This window comes from Cricetulus griseus, chromosome 2 (assembly GCF_003668045.3).
Source record: "Cricetulus griseus strain 17A/GY chromosome 2, alternate assembly CriGri-PICRH-1.0, whole genome shotgun sequence".
Taxonomy (NCBI): Eukaryota; Metazoa; Chordata; class Mammalia; order Rodentia; family Cricetidae; genus Cricetulus; species Cricetulus griseus.
Window position 1 is genome coordinate 358,894,434 of NC_048595.1, and position 14,762 is coordinate 358,909,195.

At 42.6% G+C, this 14,762-nt stretch overlaps 1 protein-coding gene across 1 annotated transcript in view; it reads left to right on the forward strand.

Moving 5' to 3' along the window:
- Positions 1–1,324: 1,324 nt before the first annotated feature.
- Positions 1,325–14,762, forward strand: part of Dnah5 (dynein axonemal heavy chain 5) — a 214,012-nt gene continuing 200,574 nt past the window's right edge. Inside the window, exon 1 of the mRNA XM_027400064.2 lies at positions 1,325–1,830. Coding sequence (XP_027255865.1) covers positions 1,774–1,830 — 57 coding nt within the window. The 5' untranslated portion in view covers positions 1,325–1,773. The remainder of the gene's footprint in view (positions 1,831–14,762) is intronic.

Below are 14,762 nucleotides of genomic sequence, written 5' to 3' on the forward strand. Positions count from 1 at the left end.
TGACCTGTGGCCATGATTCATAATTGTAGCACTAAATAGCTACTTATCAACACTGAGGTTGATTAAAAAAATACCTTGGGGCTGGTATAACTCAGGCACAGTTTGTGTGTAGTTTGCACAAGTCTCTGTATTAAGTCTGCAACCTCCCCCAAATGTATTCACAGACAATGTTGGCTCAGAAGAAGATACCCCCACACACACCATATAGCTTTATGGTTTAAAGTAAGAGCACACGGAGAGCAGCACATTCAGTGAGGCCTCTCTCCCAGTTCCTTTATCTATCTTGAAGCGCTCATGCTCCAGCAGATACTATTTGCTGCAAATGTCTTCCCCGGCTATCCCAGCAGAAAGAGGAGATTGATGCGTATGGCAGGAAGGATGGATGACAACTACACCTGGAACCCATAGGAGCGTTACCCCAAGGCATCGCCTATTCTTTGAGTCCATTCATTTCCTCTAAAAATAATTTACGCTTCTGCTAAAATTGCCCAATACTTCTTTCTCCCCTAAGAACAGATGTGCACTTCTAAATCTCACTGAACTGCTGGGCACCTGTGTGGTTCCCAGCATGTGCAACACTCTGCGCGTCTTCTCCCTCGTCACTGTGTCTACTGCCATTTTCAGACTCAAACATTGAGCTCAGAGGGAAAACAGAAAGCTCTTTTGTGCATACCCTTATAACTTTATGTGACTTTCTTATCTGCTTCCCAAATGATATTCAGCTTCAAATGTTGTGTCCATATTAACACTGCTTTGGATATTAGCTAGGTGACTGCCCTCTACTGATATCAAACTTGTCTCCTGCTGAATAGCAGGATTGTCCTCAATTTCCTACTAATCTTTGAATGACCTTAGAGGATTTTAATTCTGGACTTTAAATCCCAAGGACAATACCCAGATTCAATAACACTGACCCCAAATATTCTTTCTTTTATGCACCTTGATGGGAGCAATCATAGGTGAGAGATTTCTCAAAGTGCCTGGATGTGTTTTCCCATCCTATCTGCACAGTGAGGAAGATCTAGATGTTTAGTCTCATGGAATGCATTGCTTTGCTTTCCACGCATGGGCGGCCATGTGAACAGGAGTAATTTATGGACCCCATTTTCCATTTGCAAATGAAATAGGCTGCTTGTTCTTTATGGGAGAGAAAATGGCTCCTTTGGGTCACAATTAGCCTAGCAAGCAATTAGTCACAATTAGTCACAATGCTGGCAGTTAATTGTGCACACAAAGTTTTTTAGACAAAGTAAGACTGAATTTCTTAACTTGAGCAATATATCCAGAGCTCTGACTTGTCCGCCTTCTGTTCTGATCTGGTTTAAGGTTTCTCATTGTTCAAAGAAATAATTTAAACTTCTTTATTGACTCTAGCTTATTGTTGGGCAGTGTGTAGGAGCATTGGAAGTTGTGGTTGCAACCGAACAATTAGATTGCTTCTGGTTGCTAAACATGATTAAGAGGCGTGCTTATGCTGCACAGCATGGAAACAGCATTCCCTAACAACCTGGGACCTCAGAAGCAAGGAAAGGCCCAAAGGCAGAGACTCTGGGAGGAAAATTTGAATTGCACAAGTGGATGAGCTTCTTTCCACAGTTCTGTGACTATGGAGAGTCAGTCACAGGCATGAGAAACAGGATAGCGACACTGTGGTCCTCATGGAGTCTTTCCTTCTGAAATTCCATCGGAGGGTGAATATGCCTCTTCAGAGTTAGAAGACCATTCTGGAAGATCTGACTCTGGGCCACAGCATAAAGAAGACTGACTGCTGGAATGTTTAGGATCGGCAGGAGACAACTCTGGAAACAGAGTGTCAGCCGAGTTCTAACGGTAAGAGCTGGTGACTGTGGTTTGAGCACCTCTAATACCAGGTCCAAAAAAATTTCAAAGTTATGCATAGGCGAATCTATGAAAAACCTGTTTGCTCACTAATTTTTTGGCACAGTACATGCATTGATATTTCACTTGTGGAACAATTGTACCTTTTGACTTACTGTACTTTTCTGCCTGAGTGTAACTATGTGTAGAAATTTACAAGTAATCTTTAGGGAAGATGCCTCTCTGTGATCAAAAATATGTTTGCTCATGGTTTGGGCACTGTATATTCCTTAAGGCACGTGAACTTTTGCTGGTTTTTAGATACGGATAAGGCAGATTTTGGACACAATATTGTTAGGATTTTTTACCCCCCCCCCCCCCCCCGCCAAGTCTAATGTTTTTGGAAATGAGATCATGGACAAGGAGATGGAGGAATAAGAATCAGCTTCACTACACAGGGCCCTTCTCAGTGGCTGCATATCAGAGCTTTGCACCTTCCACTACTAGGCATTGTCCCAAAGACTTCCCTTCCAACATTACTCTATTGCTTCTTGCCTGACTTGGTCAAGGCTCTTTATGTACAGGTACTCATGGAAGGGGTCTCCCTTCAAGTAGTCATGGACAGACCTAGCCCAGAGTGACAGAAAGGTGAACTTGTTACAATGTTCATCTTGAAGCAGCTAGACAGAGTAACCTAGGTTACTGCCTTCAGAACTGCTAACAAGCCATGGATGCTCCACAGCTGGCCAGAGGCCTGTTTGTTCTGCCAATGGTTGCTTAAACTGAACTGAGCTTCCAAGCATCCATAGTGTGCCTGTTTCAGGCACTGATAAGTGGAGCAGAGAGTGTGGGGCAGGCACTCAAATGGGGGTATAAAACAGTAAATCACAAAGATTAAGTCAACAATTACAAGAGAACTCAGGAACAACCCTGATGAAGCCATCTAGCCGGTTGTGTAGCTATGAAAAGATTAGGGGTGGGAATCCTGTGTTTTTCGATCCCTTCAACACTGGCCACCCACCCCTGAGATTTTGTCTCAGATCTCTTTCATCCTACCTGCTGAGCCATCTCACCAACTTTGTGGTTTAGTTTTTATATGAGGCTGGGTCTCTGGCCAAAGCTGGTCTTGAACTCCCTATGTAGTCAAGAGCATGACCTTGAACTCCTGATCTTAAGCCTCCACCTTCTGAGTGCCAGCCACCACATGAGGTTTATATTGTGCTGAAGATTGAATATGGGGCTGTGTGTATACTGGGTACAACTAAGCTGCATCCCCAGAAATAAATTTTAATTTTAATAGGCAAAAACTGTGAATTTGAGGGACTGTGAGATGTTTTGATTTAGAATAAGGCCTCCACCCAGCCTATCATTACTTGCATACCATTTCTTTAGAGGCCTCTGATTTCTAAAAACCTTTTGTTACTATAGACCTTGGGACACAATGCTGATAATGGTTGTGAGGTAATAGAGTGAGCTGCTCTTCTCTCATTTCTGAAAAATTTTCTTGTCCCCTCTACCACATCTAAGACGTTGTAGTAAAATGTAAATCTTTAGATATCTTTAATGAACTAAATTCTCCTTCAACATGCGCTGCCTCTTGAGAATAAATCTTTTGGGGAAGTTTCATTTGTGTTTCTTAAGTGCTGGCTATAGTCACCCCTCTGAGGTGTGATGGGAACGGAATTATCTTAATGATACTGCAGTATATTATATAAGTGTACATTGTCTATATGCTGACTGATATGATAATTATTGAGTCATAATTTTTTGAGCTGAAATACTCAATGGATAAAAGCCTAACATTTAAGATAACAGCTACAGATGGGTTTGTTTAACCTTGGTCTGGAACTTGCACTATGCTGATGATGTAGTATAATTAGGTTACAATGATATGCTAATTGGTTTTGTCCATGTGTATCCATGCCAGCAGCATCAAGATGTAAAAATTCTATGGTCGGGGGAATGGGAGTATGGAAGGGAGAGGGAACTGGGATTGATATGTAAAATAAGATTGTTTTTTAATTTAAATAAAAAATTCTACAGACATGGAAAGACAGGCCATCTCTTCCCTTTCTTTCTTTCTTTCTTTCTTTCTTTCTTTCTTTCTTTCTTTCCTTCTTCCTTCCTTCCTTCCTTCTTGTCTGTCTTTTTTTTTTGAGACAGGGTTTTCTGTGTGTGGCCTTGACTGTCCTGGAACTTACTCTGTAGACCAGGCTGTCCTGGAACTCACAGAGATCCACCTGCCTCTGCCTCCCAAGTAGTGGGATTAAAGGCATCTGCCACCACCACCACCACCCAGCAGGGCACCAGGTTTCCTGGAACTGGATTGACAGATAGTTGTGAGTAGCTGTGTGGTTGCTGGAGTTGAACCCAGGTCCTCTGAAAAACCAGTCAGTACTCTTAACCACTGAGCTATCTCTCCAGCCCCTCCTTTTCTTATATAATAAACTCAAATGCTTTTCAATAAAAAATATTTGAAATAACCCTGTATATATTCACTCAGTTATTAGCAAAACCTTGGTCCAGATATATCTGCCTTCTTTTTTTCCATAGATTGAAAAAATGCTTAATATTTATTTCCAAAGGACATGAGTTACAAACCTGATGACTCATTTTTTCCCCCTAAAATGAACCCAAAATACATAATTTTGTAGTTTGATCTTGTTAACTTCAAAGAAAAAGTACAACTAGAAAGACATATGGCAGTCACATTGACTGTTGAGTTCATCTATCTGTGAGGAAGATTTTAGATGCAGTTGTTATCGCCAAGCTGCAGACAGACAGACCTGCTGGTAGTTTTGCATGCATTCATGCTAGACAATGCTGTTGCAGGTAGGATTTCAGATGGCTCCTAATGGCTGTCTCCACGGGGATTCTTGTGGGTAGAGGCTGGGAGGGGAGAGAGTGCAGTGCTCCCCTGGGGAGGCTTAATGTCTCCCACTGAGATCCTCTGCAGGAGGCCAACTGTGTTTTCAGTGTGATGTGTAGTGGAGGCCCAGACAGAAAGAACCTAAGTGCCTGACACCTGGCAAAGCTGAAAGGCTGTCAGCATTGTCACCCCCTGCACTATAGCCAAGCCAGCAGCGTCCTTTGTTCGTCAAGCCTAGACTTGTTTGACTGGGTGAACACATTTCACATTGAGCAGGTTAAAATGCTTTCCTTGTCACCAAGGAAAGCAAATGGCTTGAGGATTTATCAGGAGAGTGGGGGAAGGGGTGGCTATTGCTTACTAATGGGCAAGAGAGTATCTATCCTTGGGTCTGGGAGGGTTAGCCCCAAAGATGCCACACTGTAACGACCTAAGAAACAGTAGACTCTAGAGAACAAGTCAGACTCCGTTGATTTCACAGCTGTCACTTACATGCCCACCTTATGCCAAACACTGTGCTCCAGGATACACTAAGTAAGGGCTCTCCAGACCTCACAGAAATTAAAGCTGACGTTATTCTGTTATTCACTTTTTTGTTTCCTACAATTCCAGGAAGCAGAAAAAGAGAGGCTGAGAATTAGAGGGACAGGCACAGTTTCTGCCCTTGGACCTTCTATTATAAGCTGCTATTCAAGCAATAACCTGGCAGCGCCAATCAATCACCGTCCCCCCAGAGAATGACTAAAGCTCAATAGGCTTGGCAGAATCTTGAGAACTAGCTCCACTTCTGGACAAGCAAGGCAGGCTTCCTGGTGGCAGGAGGTACAGACACCAGAAGTTCCAGGTGACGCTGGAGGATAGTTGGCTTTAAGCACAATGATTTATTTTATGAATGAGAGAAGTTTGGAAATTTTACCCTGGCGTCACATAGAATGTGAATGCTGACATATATATTTTAAGTACTTGGATCAGAGCCACCTGAATTAATGACCCCAGCTGCCAGGAGAAAGTCTATAAGAGAAGAATTCTGTAAGAGCGGTATTTCTGATTTTGGAGTAAAACCACTGTTGGAGTTGGGGAAGGTAAAATTGAAAGCTCACTAAATCTTTTACATCCACAGATTTGGTGTTCAGAAAGCAGATTGTAGGTGTCCAGAGGAGGGATGGAGAGATGACTCAGTGTTTAAAAGTGCACATTGTTCCTCTGATGTACTCAGGTGGGGTTCCTAGACCCCATGCCATTAAAATCTATAACTCTGGCTTCCCTTTGGCTGGGTGGGTGTGGTGGTGAATGCTTCTTTAACTTCCAGCATTGGGAAGGCAGAGGGAGGCAGATTTCTGATCTATATAGTGAGTTGGAAGCCAGACAGCGCTACATAGTGAGCTCCACTGCCTGCCTTAAAAAGAGTTGAGTTGGTACTTGAAGGTGGTGGGTGGCACACGCCTTTAATCCCAGCACTCGGAAGGAAGAGGCAGGCGGATCTCTGTGAGTTCGAGACCAGCCTGGTCTACAAGAGTGAGTGCCAGGACAGCCTCCAAAGCCACAGAGAAACCCTGTCTCAGAAAAACAAAACAAACAAACAAACAAGAGTTGAGGAGATGAGTTGGGAGGATGTGTTCTGCTGGAAGCTCCACCCCAGCCTCTGGCATCCATATACCCAAAGACTTATCAGTGCTCTGGTGGAAGCTCCACCTCAATCTCTCTCCACATCTCTATCTCCCCAAACCCTGCCCCAACCCACAGAGTCACCAAGCAGGGCTCCTCCCCAGAGATACGCAAGATCACTCCCACAAGGTATTTTAAGTGCTTCCCAGAAAACAGACAAGTGGCTTTTCAGTCTCTTTTCCCCGTTTCTTCTGGTTTGGGGGGCAGGGGTGGGAGGCAGGAGGTGCAGAAAATTATTCAGGAGCATTTTATCCATCAAACCTGGGCTTTTTCTAATTTGGGATGATTTGGTCTGATTTGGATTGCTCCGTTGGCAGAGAGGCTTATCTGGGTGTTGGGGTGGGGAGAGGGTTTGGTGATGGTAATATCCCATAGCTGGCTTGAAGTTGGTTTGGGGAAATTCACTTAAACTGAATAATACAGAGATATCACATTTTTTGTAAGGGCTACTGATGCAGAGATAATATTATGTTCAGACAGAGATAAATTATGTTAAAATGGCAATGATACAGGATTTCTGGGGAACGTGAATGAGACTGTTAATTCTGTTGAGAGTGAAGATCTCCTAGCTTCCAGCCTTCCTGTGAGCTGGAGTTCACCTCATCAATTTTGTTCCTGTTGGGTGTCCTAGGTGTCATCCTGTGATCTCACATAGGTTCCTTTGCCACCATTAGAAGGTAATAGCTTTGAAATCTATATGAATCCTATGTATGGCATGGGAAGTGTGACTGTCTCTTGGGGAAAGCCACCCCCATTGCTCTAGGGTATGCCTTTCTGAACATTTCTCTCTTAACCCTCTGTGTGTGTGTGTGTGTGTGTGTGTGTGTGTGTGTGTGTGTGTGTGTGTTTGTGTGTGTGTGAGTGTGTGTGTGTGTGTGTGTATGTGTGTGATTATAAAATCTATCTTTAGTATACTTCCTTCAAAAAAAAAAAGAGAATCTTTCACTTTGCCTGAAAAGAATGATAGAAAAGGGAACTGGTGAATGAGATTAAGGGCCCCTTGAAACTCGAGTGAAATAGTGGAAATTTCAATGCACACTCTTGGACACAGACTGGATGGCACCTTCTCTGTCTGAGTGCCGTTTCTGAGATGGAGAAGTGCAGTTGTGCTGAATAAAAGAGGGATTCACCAGGCACCCGCTGTGAGTGGGATTAGACTGTGGGGAAGTCCTTTCTCTGCGGGAGGCCACTTTGCTGGAGAGTTCTCATTCATGAAGGAGCAGCCCTGACTTCTTGGTAGCTGTAGCCCTTCACTTGGAGAAGTAAAAGGAAAGCATAATAAGCAAAGGGAAGACGTGAAAGCAGCTGAAAGAGTTTTTACAATTGGTTTTCTCAGCCAATTAAAGAGCAGGATAGGATGGGTTGGGACAAATCTTGCAGAGCTGGGGGAGTGGGCCCCTTGGGTTAAAAGGAAAACTCTGGAAGACAAAGAGGGTGGCTGCAGTGAGGAAGAGATCTACGTCCCTCAGTGTCTATAATTCAGTACACTTAAACAGGAACTTGGTTCAGTCAGGCTAGTTATCCACACATAGCATCATTTCAGGGGATAATTTTTACTTGGGTCTCATCAGCATCAGTCAAACTCGAGTCTACTGACTGAATCCTGGTCTCCAATCACGGAACCACATTGATCTGAAATAATTGGTTCAATCCCTTACTTGGAAGTGACTTGTAAAGTAAATCGCCTGGTTAATTTATCCATTGATTACATATCACGGGGCAGAACGGTGTGGTACCTTTTCTTTTAAAGGTCAGTGTCACCGACTATAACAAAGACAGATTAACAAGAGGAAATCGAAGCAGTTATTTAATCAAAGTTTTGCATGATGCAGAAGCCTTCAGAAATAAAGAGTCAAGGACCCAGGGGAACTTTCTCTTTTTGTAGACAGTCAGGTGGAAATATGATCACCTGGACAAAAAGAGTGTGAGCTCATGAGTGCGAAAACTCAGGAAGGCTTGACTTTCTCAGCTCCCTTTGGCTTCTCTGTGTATCTTTTCTTTCCCTTGGAGATAGGATATGGGTTGGGACCCTTGAGAATAAAGTTCTCCAAGGAAGAAGACAGAAGGGAGAGTGACCTTTCCAGTCTTTATGGATTACTTTGAAAGACTTGTGGTTTTTTTCGGGTCCCACTCTGCAGTGTGGTTCATATATCTAGTAACATTCTATTGGAGATAATTGATGTTCCTTGTCCCAGCAGGTATCAATTGCAAATAGGCTCTTGTTTAGGGTGGGACTTTGTGTCCACTTCCTCTTCTCAAAAATCACCAAACTCTAGAGCAGTGGTTCTCAACCTTCCTAATACTATGACCTCATGTTGTGGTGACCCCCAACCCTAACATTATTTCGTTGCTGCTTCATAACTGTAATTTTGTTACTGTCATGAATCATAATGTAAATATCTGATATGCAGGTTGTCTTAAATGCTACCCCCTAAGGGGTCATGACCCACAGGTTGAGAACCAATGCTCTAGCATATCGTTTTTGAGTGGCCCTGCAATGTTACTTGAGGCTCTTTTTGTGTGCCAGACACTGTTCTGATTATTGAGGGTGTCACACAAACCAAAACAAAACCACCCTTTGCACACTGGTTGGTGCCCTTGCAGTAATGTCAGTTTTCAGCTGGGATTTGTTTCACCTCACTGCTCAGGAGATAGATGAGAAGGATCAGGTTTGTTTGTGGCAGGTAGATAAGCTAAGCCTGGTGGGTCGTTTGGGTCCATCTAGAAAAAGAAAAGAAATACATATTCTGTCAGTACCCTGCCATTTCATCTGGATAGGCACCTCTCACAAATTCCCATGGGCAGAAGGTCACAGATTGTCTTGCTTCATCAAGCTGGGGAAACTGGAATAAAGCAAAGTGAAGTGGCCTGGCCAGACCCATGTCCTTGGCCCTGTTAGCTCAATGTCTTTATCAAGTGATTAGCTATCTACAGGCTTGAGATGGATATGGGCAGCTAAATCAAAATCAATCACCAGGGTATTTACTTTGGTTATTTAAAATAAGGAGCTTGAAAACAATTCACAGACTCCATATTGTTTACAGTTATCTCAGGTGGCAACTTTAATCTCTAGTATATGACACCTAAGTTGCATAGCAACTGTGCTGTAATATCCTGTACATGGGCATAAAAGAATAAAACATCCATATCAAACAAGTAGGAATGTGTTCACTTAAAAATATATATAACTGGATTTCATTAAAGTGGAACTGTGTTAGACTTAGACAAGTAAAAGGCTAATCATCAACAGGCTAATCTTTAACAAAGATATCTATTATTTATTATCTGTTTATCATCTACCTACCCATCTATCATCTATCTATCTATCTATCTATCTCTATCATCAGTGTATGTACCTATGTATCTACCTATCCATCTATCATCTATCTATCTATCTATCTATCTATCTATCTATCTATCTATCTATCTATCCATCGTTTTTATTGAATTAATTCTTTTGCACAATCACTTCCTCATGTAAAAATAGTGGCTGATCATGATGTACAAAATGCAATGTAGATAAAAGTTCATCTTTCCACTGGGAGCAGCAGCAAGGAAGAGAAATGCCTGGGAGGCAAGAAAGCATGGAGTTTCTTGTATACATGAGCAAAGAACTCAGCTCCCAGGATTTTAGAGATGGAGGATGAGGGAGTTCCTCGTTACTGTGAGACTCCAGGGTAGAATGATAGAGCTGGATGTGTGACAAGAAAGCTGGGCGACAGTCCCAACATGTCAGTAAATAATTCAGAGTATAAGTACTAGTCTTTGCCCACAGCTCCCTACATGACTTGCACACAGTCTCTGGGTATCCTTCTAGAACACCCTAGAATAATCCTTAACTACCAATTTAAAGAAAAGGTCTATAGAGTGGATTCAATGGTCTTAGTTTCCCTTTGACACTCTGTGATTCAGCTTGTCCCATTGACTCTACCGCTTGACTCCTAGCCTGCCACTATGAGTGAGGGAAGTTGTAAATGGTCTCAAGTCTCTTGTGTGGAGTAGGTGTGTCTGATTTGAAGGGTGTTTTTGGTATCACTATAGCATGCAGTGTGAAGCAGAAGTCTAGGTAGCTGTGCAAGCAGGGTGAACTCAAAAATGTGTCCTTCAGGAATGCTCTGGAAAAGAGTGTCCCTGCTCAGTCATAAAGGGACTCTCAGCTTCATAGTTCCATACTTCTCCCACTTCTGCTGGGTGTTAGTGGGGTCAGTGTGGTGCATCTGTGTCAGAGGCAAACCTGATGAAAGGTAATGTTAATGGGAGAGAAAGCTTAAACATTTATGTAATGGAACAATCACTAATGAAAGTTCTGTTTCCCCTAAATTTTGTTACTTGGAGTAAAATCCTTGATCATACCCTTCTAATCCATATACTGGTTGATCTGGTGATCTACATCATATAAGGACTTTTGTCTCCATCATTTTTTGTCTCCCTGATAGAAGCAATAGAAGATTAAGCATATGCAGTTCACTGCGTTTGTATGTGTAGATGCAGACATGAACCATGCTACACAGTTCAAGGCAAAACAATTAGGACTTAAAACAGCCAAATGGGCAGAGTGGTTTTGATAAAATGGTTTTGAAAAAGTGCACAGCACTGGGAACTTCACCCTGATCTGTATTTTAAAGTCTCAGGATTGTGGGCTGTATTAAGTTTGAGGCCACTGAGAAATAGTCTACACGAGACAGGAGGAATGAAGCTTCGCTGTTACATCATCCTGTCCTGGGATTTTGGAGTCCAGGTGATTGCAGACCAGAAAGGTTAAATGACAGACTGGAGGGGTTGCAATTGGTGGAGGAACTTGGATTAGAACCCATGACTTCGTCTTGCATATAGACCGCTGCCACGCCGGCTGGCTAGGTTGCTCTGTAAGTAAGGCTTTTCCCTATTAAATACCCTTATATTTCTACTTGGCTCTGTATTGGTAATTTTCCACTATATCTGGTGTCAGAAATTTCCCACTATACATGACCCTGTCTGACACCAGCTTTTCAATGTGCAAAGGGTTGCCTCACCCGAGAAGTATCACTCACTTAATGTAGGCAAGTGCATTAACCACCCTCCCATCCCAAGGCATCTGCAACAAATCTCAGCACAAATGTCTTAACACCATCCAGATTTCCTTGGATATTAAATCGTTCCTGTCTACCTTCCCTGTCCCTTAGGTTGGGGATTGATTATTCAGTGTAAAACAACTGTAAGGGGGTGCTTTAAGAAATCCCTCTCAGTTGCTCACAGTGGCAAAGAAGTAGCATGTGAGGCTGTGAAGATTTATTCTCAGCAGGTAGAGAAAAAATTCATCACACAGTATATCTGTTATTCTTCTGTGACAAAATATCCAACAAAAGCAATTTAAGGAAGGGTCTATTTTGGCCCACAGTTTCAGGGTACCATTCATCATGGCAGAGAAGATGTGGTGGCCAAAGCATGAGACGGCTGGCCACTTTGTATCTGTAGTCAGGAAGCGGAGAGAAATGACTGTGAAGGTTTATCTGCCTTTCCATGTTTTATTTATTCAGTCAAGGATCCCAGCCGGTGGGATAGTGAAACCTATAATTAGGGATGTTCTTCCCATCTCAGTTAACCTAATCTAGAAAATCCCTCACAGATGTGTTCAAAGGTATGTTTCCAGGATGATGTCATAAAACTGACAATCAAGATTAACTATCACATGGTTGTTTCCATTTGTTTTTGGAGACAGGGTCTCACTGTGTAGCTGCTTTAGCTACCTTTCTATTGCTGGAATAGGACACTGTGACTAAGCCAATTTATATAAGAAAGAGTTTATTGGAGGCTCACAGTTTAGATGGTGAGTCCATGACAGGCAGGCATGGTGCTGAAGCAGAAGCTGAGGGCTCATGTTTCATCCACAAGCATGGGGCAGAGAGCTGACTGGGAATGATGTGGGCTTTTGAAAGCTCAAAGCCCATCTTTGTAGTGGCACATGCCCTCCAACAAGGCCACACCTCCCAACCTTTCCCAAACAGTTCCACCAACTGGGGACAAACTTTCAGACATATGAACCTATGGTGGCCATTCTCATTCAACCACACCCCAGTAGTCATCTGGTCTTGAACTTGACATGAAGCTCAGGAGGGTCTCAAACTCATGATTCTCTGCTTCCCAAGTGCTGGGACTATAGAGGTGTACCACCTCCCACACACTTCTTGCTTTCTTAATCACATTCTGACTTCACCCTCTAAGTGTCCATCAGGAAGCATCAAATCTAGACAGCTGGTCATCTTGTTGCTGTGGTCTCTGAATAGCCAGAAAGGGGCAGATAAACTTTGTTGCCTGACAGTGTACTGATCAGATTGTTGAGTATTTGCCTAATATTATAGATTATATCATAGTAGTAAAAACAAAACAGAACAAAAAGCTCTCATTGCTCCAGGATGTATTTTATGTAAGGAAGTGAAAATCAAGACTGGAAAGCTTTCATCTCCACAATGCCAGGGTTGACTTCATAGTGCTTGTCTTTAGGAAATGAACATACTTAAAAATAACCTGTGAAAACTTTTACTTTAAAACATGCTGACCACTTTCTTTGTATACACAAAACTTCTTTGGAAGTTTTCCATTCTGTGATAGTTAGGTAAATTAGAATAGTGTTCTGTTTTAGAGACCAAGCTCTCTTTTCTCCGTATTTCCCCCTCTTTGGAATGTTGTAAAATCAGGTCATGGAGTGATGTATTGCCATGGTTGAATGTTATTCAGGATCTTGCCTTCTTTGCAAGCCTTCAGTTGTACTGAATCTTGAGTCCTCTGCCTCGGTCCCTTTTATTTCTTATTTGGCTTCTGTGCATCTGTGGATGTTTGTTGCTGTTTGACCTCCAAGCTCTCAAGCTTTTAAAAACATTTACTACAAACTCTGAGAGATCACTTTGAGAAAAGTGTTTTGTTTCTCCATGCCAGGAAGCTGGAAAGTAGTTAGGAAAAATGGCATCTTCCTGATTTTAGTGACATTTGAAAATCCACTCACATGGTCTCCTATTTGATGTTCATGGAGTGTGTACTTTATGTCAAGACCTTTTTAGAGAAACAGCAAGAAAATTGGTAGACTGCTTATTTTATTTATTTTTTTAAACTACAATCTGTACTCTTCTCATCAAGCTGTCTCTGGTCAGTCCTGCAGGATAAGAGAAATAAGTGCCAAAGACAGAGGATTGGCAGTGACCAGCCAGCCTCCCTCTCTGTGCTCTCTGACAACCTTCCTCCTCTCTTTCAGATCTATGTCTTCCAGGATGGGCTCAATCTTGGCGTTTTGTGCCTTCTTCTCTACAGACTGCTAGGATGCAGGTGTACACCTCCTCCCTGCCTCACTATCTTCCAACATCCTGAAATCTTCAGCACTTTCACTTTTACTTTCTTGTCAATCTTTCATATCTTAAAAAGTTCTTTCTAAATTCTTCTCAACTAATACAATGTCCTTTTTCCATTACAGTAAAGTTTCTAGAAAGAATAGCCCATATTAACGTGTTCCCCACCACCACCACCAACCACCCCTTTCTCAAGCATTCGTTCATTGGTTTTTTGTCTATCCAGTGAAATTTTTTTCTAACAGCATCACGGTATGACCCACTGATACACTGAAAGCCACATGAAAGCTTAAGAGCCTGAAGCAGTAACAGTCATCTCTCTTGGTTCTGTGACTGGACTCAGCTGCACCACTCTGTGGCTCATGACCTTGGCTAAAATGCAAGGCAAAAGCTGAAGTTATCTAATGGCTGGCCTGGGAAATTTTACCATCTCACTTTTGCAAAACAGCTGTGAGATGCTGCAGCCATCTTGCAAACAAAATCCCCACAGATATCCTAGTTAGTGTGAGCAACCATCTGTGGCACTAGTGCTGTTGGCCACAGGATAAGGTTGATGGATGATGTTGTCTCTTGCATCCAGATCACTGCACATTTTCTGCCATCTCTGTTTGCACTTCATCCCCTCCTTGAGCTGAGGTTTTCACTTCCTTGTCTCTTCATCTCCATTATCTTTGTTGGAAAGTATTTGTCCCAATAGATTTATTTATTTTATGTGTATGAGTGTTTTGTGTATGAGCATGTGATGTATTGCATGCGTGCGTGGTGCCACCAGAGGCCAGAAAAGGCCAGTGGATCTGGACCTGGAGTTACTGATGGTTGTGAGCTGTCATGTGGGTTCTGGTAATCAAACTCAGGTCCTCTGCAAGAGCAGCAAGTGCTTTTAACTGGGGAGTCGTCTCTCCAGCTCCTTTATTGGAAAATCTTATTTGCACCCACAGTCTTTTTTATTTTTTTTTAAATTCTTTAATTACTACTCATATTTACATATCCATTCCCCCCATTCACTTGCCCTCCCATCCTCCCATGTTTCCCGCCCCCCCAACCCATCCCCAACTCCTCCCCAGGCATAGTGAGGCCCTCCACAGGGGACCTCC